The 11,237-nt window shown below is 37.8% G+C and overlaps 1 protein-coding gene across 2 annotated transcripts; it reads right to left on the reverse strand.

The window, feature by feature from the left end:
- Positions 1–480: 480 nt before the first annotated feature.
- LOC133706214 (WUSCHEL-related homeobox 11-like) lies at positions 481–3,183 on the reverse strand. 2 transcript variants are annotated; one of them, XM_062131695.1, is made up of 3 exons: positions 2,543–3,183; positions 1,488–1,663; positions 481–892 (listed from the first exon to the last, which is right to left on the reverse strand). In XM_062131695.1, exons 1-3 carry the CDS (start codon positions 3,102–3,104, stop codon positions 875–877), a joined length of 756 nt encoding a protein of 251 aa, XP_061987679.1. In that variant the 5' UTR covers positions 3,105–3,183; the 3' UTR covers positions 481–874. The 2 variants fall into 2 exon arrangements, with proteins under 2 accessions (XP_061987679.1, XP_061987678.1); XM_062131694.1 differs by lacking the exon at positions 481–892 and having other exon boundaries at positions 1,246–1,663.
- Between the last annotated feature and the right edge of the window lie 8,054 nt (positions 3,184–11,237).

An 11,237-nucleotide genomic window follows, 5' to 3' on the forward strand; every position in this document is an offset into this window, starting at 1 on the left:
ATTTTATATCTGTAAATATATGAATTCTTCCTTCAATGGAGCTTCATAGTATAGTTCTTTTGATGTTAAGTCACGATGACTTGAGAAAGTGGACACGAAATTCTTATCTTGGAAGCTTTCACAAGGGATGGTTGATGAGCTTTACCTGGCATCCACAAGAGACTAGTTGCCACTTGTAAAGATTTATATGTAAAGATTTAATGTAATTCTTGATATATATGTAAAGTTTATTATGTTAAATTTAATAGTTGATTTTGAATTACATTTAAAAGATTTATATGTAAAGATTTATAAGGTACTTTATGATTTTTTTTATATATTTACAAATTGTCAGATATATATGTAAAGTTTATTTACTTAAACAGATGCTGCTGGTCGATCTTCGCATGAGCTATAAAACTTTAAATTATGCAAAAATAGGACTTGGATCCAAGACCAAATCTTTGCCCACTTCTGTTAACTCTTATGGTTTCTTTACCATTTAGGCTTGTTAGCAGCGAGTCTCGTAGCTTCATGAAGTTTCTTAAGTTGCGACAGGACAATAATTAACCACTAAACTGGATTTAGAGAAGAGAGCATAGTCATTAGAGAATTGAAAAAAAATAAAAAATCGATCTACACTCGCACTCATATATGCATTACATATAGTGGGTTTGGGATGATTCCTGTGAAACAAGGGGAGAAAAGTTTAAAACCAAAATATAAGTGAAAAAAAGCCAAATGAAGACATCATAATTAATTAAATGCTAATTAATAGATATTTTTTTGGGTTTTTCAATCGTCCATCATAGTAAAATATTGGTCCTAGAACATCTGCTTTGCACACCAACATGTAGAGGAAGCTCCCACTTCTTGATGCAGCTTTAATAACGATTTAGGTTGATCTTGAAACCTGTGGCGAAAAGGTTACCTCATGAAGTATCCAAGAAAAAAAACAAAAGAAGAAAAAAGGAATATATAACCGAAAGAGAGAGCGAAGGAACTCTCTTTACATAATTTAAAATTCGTTAATGGACACTGCTAAACTTTGCTTAGCAACCCTAACGACAACCTTGAAATAATATTTTACTGCAATTGCTAACTGTAAACAGTACTTTCAACCTTAATGGACATTGTACTTCTTATTTATACAAAATGAAGTTTGACGCGGAGAGATCAGAGAGCTATCATGGGAATCCAAAAATTCTCTCCTACCTATGTTAAACAAAATAATAAAAAAGAACAAACAAACAAAGGTGAGGGAACAATTAGCTTAATTTGAACATGAGAGAGTTGTTACTAATTAAATGGCTAAACTGGAAATTGCTTCGTAGCAAGCTTGTACCAAAAGAAAAAACAATACAACTGAGGTAGAGAGGAAGGAGATGAAGCAGAAGGGAAGAAAGAAATGCAGTGATCAGAAGTTCAAATTGAATTTGGAGGTTTCTCAAACACACATCATAGAGCTGTTGATCACAAGTGTATAGTTATACTGCAGAGATGTTTACCAGGAAATAGCTTTCACCATGATGCAAGACTTGCACTAAGAACCCAAATTCATTAGTGGGAACAGGCACTCCAGAGGAATTCACCAACATTACATCTTGACCAAACATTGCTTTCACGTCAAGTGGCACCCGAGGAACTTCTGTTGGAACCCCATTGATGAAGATTGTGATGAATCCTGAACAACAGAGAGGATATATTCTTAGAAGAGCATTTTCCCAACTCATTCCTAGCTTTCAGAGCTCCATTCTAGTAATTAACTGAGCACATGATTACGCTTATATATTTAGCCTCTCTTTTTCTCAGTTCAAAAGGGGAAAAAATCAGGAGCCTCTCAAACCACGCAAATTTAGAATATATCGAGAATTGATAAAGAGGGAGAGAGGGAGAGGAGATAAGAATGAACGGCATGTTTGTTCCAAAGACAAGAAAGGAAAGAAATAAAGTTGAATTTCTGCAATAAATTCCTAAACTGAGATGGAGAAATTTCAAGGATGTTTGGACAGTAATAAAAGTTATTTTTTTTATTTAAAAATATATTAATATATATATTTTTTAATTTTCTTTATTATTCACATCATCAAATCAAGAATATTAAAAAATTATTTTTTAAAAAAGTCGACTGCCGACTCGCAGTGCCATAAAACCCCTTGAAGATTTTGGAATCAATCTTGGCGTTTGGCAACAAAAATATATTAAATTTGAAAAGGACACTGAATAATTTTGAAGCCCTCGAAAGTTAAGATTTCATGTGGAATTTTTCCAGGCACTGCAAGAGAATCAGGAAGAGGGGCACCATTGGTTTTCACGAACAATCACGTACAACAAGTCTTTCAAAGAGTAAATCATACAGCTACAGTCATATCATTAAAAAAATTCTATCTAGTTTATCCCATTTCTGTAGCACTCTTGTACACTGAATTAATTAACCTAAACATAAGTGATAAAAACTCTTTGAATTTTAAATGGGGTGGCAGAAAAAGTTTAGTGGCTTCCATTTTGGAAAATAAGAAATTAAAAAAGAAAGAAAGAAAAAGTTACTCAGCCTTGCACTTACCAGCAGTTTGGTAATGCAAACTAGAAGTCTCTGATGGGCGTAGAATTGAAGTTACACCAGAGGTTTGCTCGAATTCTTGAAAACCCATCTGGTTAGAGAAAGAAAACAAGCTCTCTACACCATGATCTTCACCAACAACTCCACAAGAAGAAGAAGAGGAACCAACAAGATAAGAAGATGGAGAATTTGCGAACCCATTAGAAGTGCCACCACCTTCGTATTGAATTGCACCACCGCTATCGTATGCCCGTTGATTATTTCTTTGATATCCTGCAAGAAGACTAGCTTGCATCTGGCGTTGCCGGCGGCGAGATCTTGATCGTCGGTTTTGGAACCAGTAGAAAACATTTGCATCACCAACAGAGCCAAATTTTTCAAGAAGCTTCCTTATTCTCACAGTCTCGTTTTTTGGTGGATTTACCATTCCACTGTTAAAGATGGACTCAAGTATCAATATTTGCTCTGGCTTTGGAGTCCACCTTGACCTCACTGGCTCACTTCTTTCAGTTCCATGGTTGCTTGGACTGTTATGGTCTTGGTCTTGGCCTTGATTATCTTCCATACTGTGAAATGAAGAAAAGAAATGTTTGTCGATACTAAAAAAAATAAAAATTTTAACAATAATATAGGAGAAAAGGAAAGTACATAAGCACAAGGCAGAATGCATATAGAGGTGAGGCTATATATATAAAGCGGTGAACCGGAAGGAATGTTATTTTGGGAATTTACGTGATCAACCTTGGTTTGACTGGACTTCGGTGCTTGAATTTACAACTTTACCTAGTTTAGAAAATGTTATGCTAATCTTTCTCTTCCAAGTCAACCGCCCAACTTAGTTTATTCAAACATATAATTAGTAGTCAAAAGTGCTCCATTGTAGGATTTAATGAGTTAGAAGTGTTTTTATTATATAATAATATAAATTATATCTTAGAAATATCTCATTTAATAAATTAAAATTATTATTTAATAAGGTATCAAAACTTTAATAACTAAGTAGTTATAAATTCAAATCTTACCATCTCTATTTATTTGATAAAAATTAAACAGTTTTCACTTGAATAGATATGTTAAATAATAATATAAATCATATATTGGAACCTCATCTATTATAGAATATACTTATATAGGAAATATTGTAGGAAATATTGTAGACATACTCTTATGTGGTAACCTCCACCATTACTATTGTATATTGCCCTACCTATATATATAGAAAGGGTTGGCTAACCATTAGGTTAAGCCTCCCAATTATTCTCAACTTGGTATCAGAGCTTTCTGCCGTCAGAACTCTTTTCTTCCTTCCTCCCTTTGCAGCCGGCCCTCTCTTTACTTTCTCTACATGGATTCTACTGTTGCCGCCGGCTTCTCCCTCTCTACAGGTGGTGCAGCACAGCCGGCCAGCCCTCCCCAAGCTGCTGCTGCTGGTGCCCTTTCTTCTCCACAGCAGCCTCCACTTGCAGAGCTTGTCTCTGATTCTTCCTCCCAAGTCTTTGTCGTTCCTTTACCTCTCATGGGAACTCACGCGACAGCTATTGTTCCTTTAGCGAACACTCACCAAGTTGTTTCGCTAAAGCTTACGAACACAAATTATCTCTATTGGAGAATGCAGATGAAGCCATATCTCCTTGGTCAAGGTGTTTTTCACTTTGTTGACGGTTCCATGCCGTGTCCTCCATCTCATATTTTTGACAGCTCTGCTAGTTCTTCCTCCATCATCAGCCCTTCTTTTCTTCGTTGGAAGCAACAAGATCAACTTATTTTGAGTGCTTTGCTCTCCTCTCTCTCCGTGGATGTGTTGCATCTCGTGGTAGATTGTTCTACTTCGCATTGTGTTTGGCACACTCTTGAGAAAGCGCTTGCCTCTCCGTCTAATTCCACATCATGCAACTCCATGGCTCATTTCAAGACCTTCGGGAAGGTGACTCCTCGGTTAGTCTATATATGCAGCAAGCCAAATCGTTATTTGACGAATTGGCTGCTGCTGGTCGTCCCATGTCTCTTGAAGATTTCAATCTTTATGTGTTTCGTGGCTTTCATGGTGAGTTCAAAGACTTGGTAACGTGTCTCATAACAAAGACAGAACCACTATCCTATGCTGATCTTCACAGCCACCTTCTTACCCATGAATTTCTACACAAGAACTCTTTCCATTCCATGGCTGCCGCTCCTTCTCTGCTGTCTTCTTCTTCTCTGCCGCAGCAGCCACCTCTGCTGCCAACACCACAGTTTTCTGCACACCATGCTATGTCTCATCACAGCTCTAACTTCAGCCGCAACAGGGGTCGCTCTAGAGGTAATTGGCGTCCCCACAGCAACCGTTCCACTCCCTAGAACAGGGGCCAATCTGCTGTAGATTGGCGACCAAACCACTGGCAGCAAACCAGGCGCAATTCCAGTGCTGGGCAATGGTCTGGACAGCAGCATGTACGCTGCCAATTGTGCTCCGGTTTTGGGCACACAGCTCCCCATTGTTCCCAGTTTCGTAGCAGCTCTCCGCAACCCTCTGCTCATCTTGCGGTTGGAAATATCTCTGTTGCGACTTGGTTCCCCGACACCGGCGCAAATCAACACGTCACACCTGATCTTGGAACTCTGACTGATTCTGCACCTTATCTTGGTAATGATTATTTGCATGTTGGTGACGGTAAGGGCCTTGACATATCCCATATTGGACATACTAAATTACATTCCCCAAAACGCATGTTTACATTATCTAATGTTCTCCATGTGCCTCACATTACCAAACCGTTGTTATCTGTTCAAAAATTCTGTCGTGATAATCATGTTTATTTTGAATTTCACGCTTCTATGTTTTATGTGAAGGATCTCGTCACCAAGGAAGTTCTCCTTTCCGGTCAGAGTCATGATGGCTTTTATCACTACCAAAAAATCAAAAAATACAAACAAAAATACCGAGGGAATATTTTCGTCGTTAAATTTCTGAGGGATTTTACCGACGGAAATATTCCCTCGGTATATACCGAGGGAATTACCATGGGAAAAAAAATTTAAAACAAAGCAAAAAAAAATGACGATGTGTCATTTTTACCAATGGAATTACCGGTGGAATAAATTCCGTCAGTAATTCTGTTGGTAAATCCATCGGTAAATCCATTGGTAAACTATGAACACTGTTCATCATGTCAATTACAAAGGGAATCACCGACGGAAATTTTTGTCGGTATTTTCCAGAGAGCTCCAGAACTGTTCACTTTCCAATTGCACTGTTAATTGTTGTTCTTTACGGACAAAATCACCGACGGATTGAAAAGTCATCGGTGTTATTTGGCGGTTTTCTAAAAAAATTCAATTAATTGAAAATTTTCATTTAAATATTACAGAAGGAATCGCCGACGGATTGAAAAATCGTCGGTAAGTTTTGGCGGTTTCTGAAAACTTTTTACAAAATTGAAAAATTAAATTAAATATTACAGATGGAATTACTGACAGAATAATTAAAAAATATTAATATTCAATTATTCGTCGGTAAATCCGTCGGTAACGCGCCCCAATAAAACTCGATCCCCTTATTTCACAAGAGACAGACTCATTTCTTATAATTTTTCTTCCACTTCTTCTTCTTCTACTACTTCTTCCTCTTCTTCTTCACTATATGTAAAAAACATAAATATCTATTTCTTTCTCTTCTTTTCTCTCCTCATCTCCTTCTCTTTTCCTCCATGTTCGGGTATGTCTTCTTCTTCTTTCTTCTTTTATCCTCTTAGTTTTTTTTTATTAATATGCTTTAGGAAATGTTTTTTCTCTCCTTAACTTCACTTGCAAATACATTAAGGTAATATTTTTCTTTTTTCTTCTTTTTTCATGATTTTTTCACTATATTTGTTTTTTATTTTATTTTTAATTGTTTTTGTTCTTGATAATTGTATAAATTTTCTTGTGAGATTTTTTTTTCATATGAGACCAATTTTTAGTTGATTTATTTATAGGGATTTTTAAATTTTTAGCAATTGCAACTTCATTTTTTTCATATGAATTTTTTTAGTTGAATTTATTTTTTTCATTTTATTTATTTGTTGCAAATTTGTTTGAGTTGATTTTCTTTTTTTTTTCCAAGCATTTTGAGTATATAATATACAGTGTTGATTTATGTTAATTTAATTATTTTATAATTTTATAAAATGATTTTTTTTAAAATGTTTTTATATAATTACCGACAGATATACCGACTGAATTACCGACGGTAATTCCGTTGGTATATCCCTCGGTAATTCCATCGGTATATCCCTCGGTAATAAAAAAATTATTACTGACGCCTCTGTTCTGTCAGTAAATCCGTCGGTAATTCTATTACCAACGGATTTACCGACGGACAAAACATTACTGATGAACGATTCACCGACGGATCATTTTCGTCTTTGATTCCGTCGGTAATATAATTACCGATGGAATATGTGTCTTACACCGACGGAAAAATTCTGTCGGTAAAACTGTTAGATCTTGTAGTGTATGTCCTCTCCAAGTCTTCTGCCACGTCAGTTCCTCAAGCTTTTTGGTCTCCTTGCATCTCCGCGACTGCCGACCTGTGGCATCGTCTTTTGGGTCATCCAACCCCTCACATTTTCAATTTGTTAGTTTCTGGAAATAAAATCGTATGTACTTATAGATGTTCTCTTACTCAGTGTCAAGCTTGTCCTTTAGGAAAGCGTCCTGTTTGTCATTATGACCTACGGGTCACAAAACTTCTGCTCCGCTTGAATTAATTTTTAGTGATGTTTGGGGTCCTGCCCCTATGTTTTCTTCTGATGGCTTCTGTTATTTTGTTATTTTTGTCGATGCGCATACCAAACATATATGGTATTATCCGCTTGTTGCGAAATCTGATGTTTTGTCCACTTTTCAACGTTTTCAAACACTTGTTGAGCGTCAGTTTTCTCTTAAAATTAAATCTGTTCAAACTGATTGGGGCGGTGAATATCGTAAATTAAATAAATTTTTTCAGACCATTGGTATTCATCATCGGTTAATTTGTCCTCATACTCATGAACAAAATGACACTGTTGAACGTCGTCATCAACATATCGTCGAAACTGGCCTAACCCTTTTAGGCCAGTGTAGTGCCCCATTGCGATTTTGGAACTATGCTTTTGAATCATCGGTCTACCTTATTAATCATATGCCTACTCTTATTCTCCAAAATACATCTCCATTTGAGTGTCTGTTTCGACGCACTCCTGATTATAACTTCCTACGTACTTTTGGGTGTCTTTGTTTTCCTTTTTTGCGTCCATATCATGCTCATAAATTAGATTTCTGGTCTTCCCCTTGTGTGTTTTTAGGTTATAGCTCATCTCATCTTGGTTATCGTTGTCTTGACTTAGAGTCTGATCGTATTTATGTCTCCCGTCATATTCATTTTCATGAAAATGTCTTTCCTTTTGCGAAGTCTGAACAGGTAACATCCTCACCGGTACCTCCCACCCCACCTACCTATCTTTCATCCTTGCACCCTCCTCCATCCTTTCAGCCTACTACTTACCAAACCAGCCCCAACCACAACCCAATTCTGCCCTCTGCCGCACCCCACCAGCCTACCACTTTGCCCATTGATTCTGCCACCCCTTCATCACCATCCCACACTACCATACTGTCACCATATGCTTGTCTTTCCAATGATAATTGTGCAGGTATAGGTTCTCCATCACCAAATGTGCATGTTCTCAGGTCTGCTGCAACAGAACAGCCCGGTTCTGCATCAACTCTTCCCAGTTCTGCAGCAGCCTCACCAGTGTCTATAGTGCCGACCAGTCCCTCCACTGCTTCTCCAGCTGGTCTGCAGCTCTGTGTAGACCTCTCCTCATATCCTCTTCAGCCTCTTCCAGGTACAGGTCCCACTTCTCCATGCCCAGCTGCTCGTCAACATCCCATGGTTCTTCGTCCAAGGCAGCCTAAGACAACGCTGTCCACAACCACTGTTGTCTCCTTCAGCCGGGTAGTTTCCCCCCCTCTCATGAGCCACTTGTTTTTAATGATGCTAACAGATATGAGGCGTGGCATAGTGCTATGCGTGAGGAAATTCAGGCCTTACATGCAAACCGAACTTGGACCTTAGTGCCGTTTCATCCCTCCATGAATGTTGTTGGTAGTCGGTGGGTATACAAGATTAAACGCAGATCTGATGGCAGCATCGAGAGGTATAAGGCGCGTCTGGTTGCTAGAGGTTTCACTCAGCAAGAAGGTATTGATTACTCTAAAACCTTTAGTCCAGTCATCAAACAGGCGACCGTCAGATTAGTCTTCTCCATTGCAGTTTCGTGTGGTTGGAAAATTCATCAGCTTGACATCCATAATGCCTTCCTCCATGGTGTTCTTGATGAGGAGGTCTACATGAAACAACCTCCAGGTTTTGTTGATACTGCTCTCCCCTCTCATGTGTGCCGATTGCATAAATCTCTGTATGGTTTAAAACAGGCTCCGCGGGCTTGGTACACTCGTCTGAATGATTTCCTGTTATCTATTGGTTTTCGTGCCTCTAAGGTGGATACTTCATTATTTATCTTCTCTGTTGGTGCTGATATTTGCTATCTTCTGGTCTATGTTGATGATATTCTGCTTACGGGTAGTAACTCTCTTCTGCTCCTACGCCTCATTCAGCTACTGAGCTCAGAATTTAAACTTCGCGACTTGGGTTCTGTTCATTACTTTTTGGGTATTGAGGTTCAGTCTACTAGTATGGGTCTTATGCTCCGCCAGCATAAATATATACTTGACATCCTCACTCGGGCTGGTATGTTATCTTGCAAACCTGTTGATACCCCTATCTCTACATCCAAAGCTACCATTCTGCCCGATCCATTGTTTTCTGATGCTACCCGCTTTCGTCAAATTATGGGTGCTCTTCTGTATCTCACTTTTACGTGCCCAGATATTTGCTTTGTTGTTAACAGAGTCTGTCAGTTTATGCATGCTCCTACAAATTCTCATTGGGCTGCCGTGAAACGCATCTTGCGTTATCTTCGGGGTACGGCATCACATGGCTTACATATCACTCGCAGTTCTTCTTTTGCTTTACATGGTTTTACAGATGCAGATTGGGCAGGCAGTGTTGAGGACAAAAAATCTACGGGTGGTTACCTTGTGTTTTTTGGTCAGACGCCGATTTCGTGGAAATCCGGTAAGCAACGCACAGTTGCTCGCTCTTCTACTGAGGCTGAGTACAAAGCCTTAACTGATGGCACTGCTGAGGTTATCTAGCTTCAGTATTTATTAACAAATCTCCAGATTCCATCAACTTCTGCTCCTATTATCTGGTGTGACAACCTTGGTGCCACTTATTTATCTGCGAATCGTGTTTTTCATGCTCGCACTAAACATGTTGAGGTCGATTATCATTTTGTCCGAGATAGAGTTGCAAAGAAGGAAATTCAGATTCGTTTTATTTCCTCCCAGGATCAACTTGTCGATGTCTTCACTAAGCCACTTCCTACTTCTTCGTTTACTGCTTTTCATTTCAAGCTTCGGGTTGATCCTCCACCCTCAGCTTGAGGGGGCATATTATAGAATATACTTATATAGGAAATATTGTAGACATACTCTTGTGTGGTAACCTCCACCATTACTATTGTATATTGCTCTACGTATATATATAGAAAGGATTGGCTAACCAATAGGTTAAGCCTCCCAATTATTCTCAACTTCATCTAACAATTTAAATTATTGAGTTAAGATGATTCTTTTACAAGATGCAATGTCTTTAAATTATTATATAGTTGGTTATAATCATAAATCTTAAAAATTGTTTACATTAATTTATTAATTATAACACATTATTTAATAAAATATCATCAATATTTGATATTCCATGTTGTATGACAATTTTGCCATCAATTTAAAAGGGTAAAAATTCAAATCCTTTTGGAAAAGCCTCCCCCCCCCCCCCCCCTCCCCCAATGCTGCTGATTAATCAACTTATAAAAGTATTTCCTCACAAATGGTATTGTTTGTAATTCTGATTCTACACGAGGAGATAGCCTTAAACAAAATCATTAGTATAAATTATTATAACGTTCAGTGCTCATGTTTTTCAAAAAATATATTTAAGTTACAATCTTTTAATTAAATTTATTAATTAAATTATATCTGTATTTGAATATTGTTTCGATTCACATGATCACTAATTATATAATTTGATCCTCCCGTTCTATTAGTAGTTTATGCATTAACTAATAAACATGGTTGCATGGGAAAATCTCTCAAAGGAGTGGTCAAAACGGTAATGTTAATGGTAGACAAGAAAAGTTGGCTCGGGTTTTCAACTTGGCAAGAGCATGTGCAGGCATGCATGGGAAGTTGAGTCCGGAGAATTATTTAATCGGAAAATGAGAGGAAGGATCCAAATAGACGGTCAAGAAACTGTGCAATAATTTATCAACAATGACGTATAAGGAAACATGGCTTACTCACTGAGTCCTCCCCTCTCCTGACCTCTCTTTTTTATATTAAACGAGAGGAAGGAAAGCGGTGACAAAAGTTGGCTGATACATCGAACACTTTTCTACGTGTATCAAAATGTCTGCAACATGTAATGCTTTTATATTCATATTCTATTACTGCGTTTACATGTAACGAAACTTCAGGAACCGACTGCTTCTGCTGTCTCAGACGAGGTTTCCTCCGTCCTGCAGGCTTTTCCTTCGTTTATAGGGATTCTGGTGATATGCATACATATATATTA

Source organism: Populus nigra, chromosome 11, assembly GCF_951802175.1.
Source record: "Populus nigra chromosome 11, ddPopNigr1.1, whole genome shotgun sequence".
NCBI classification, from domain to species: Eukaryota; Viridiplantae; Streptophyta; class Magnoliopsida; order Malpighiales; family Salicaceae; genus Populus; species Populus nigra.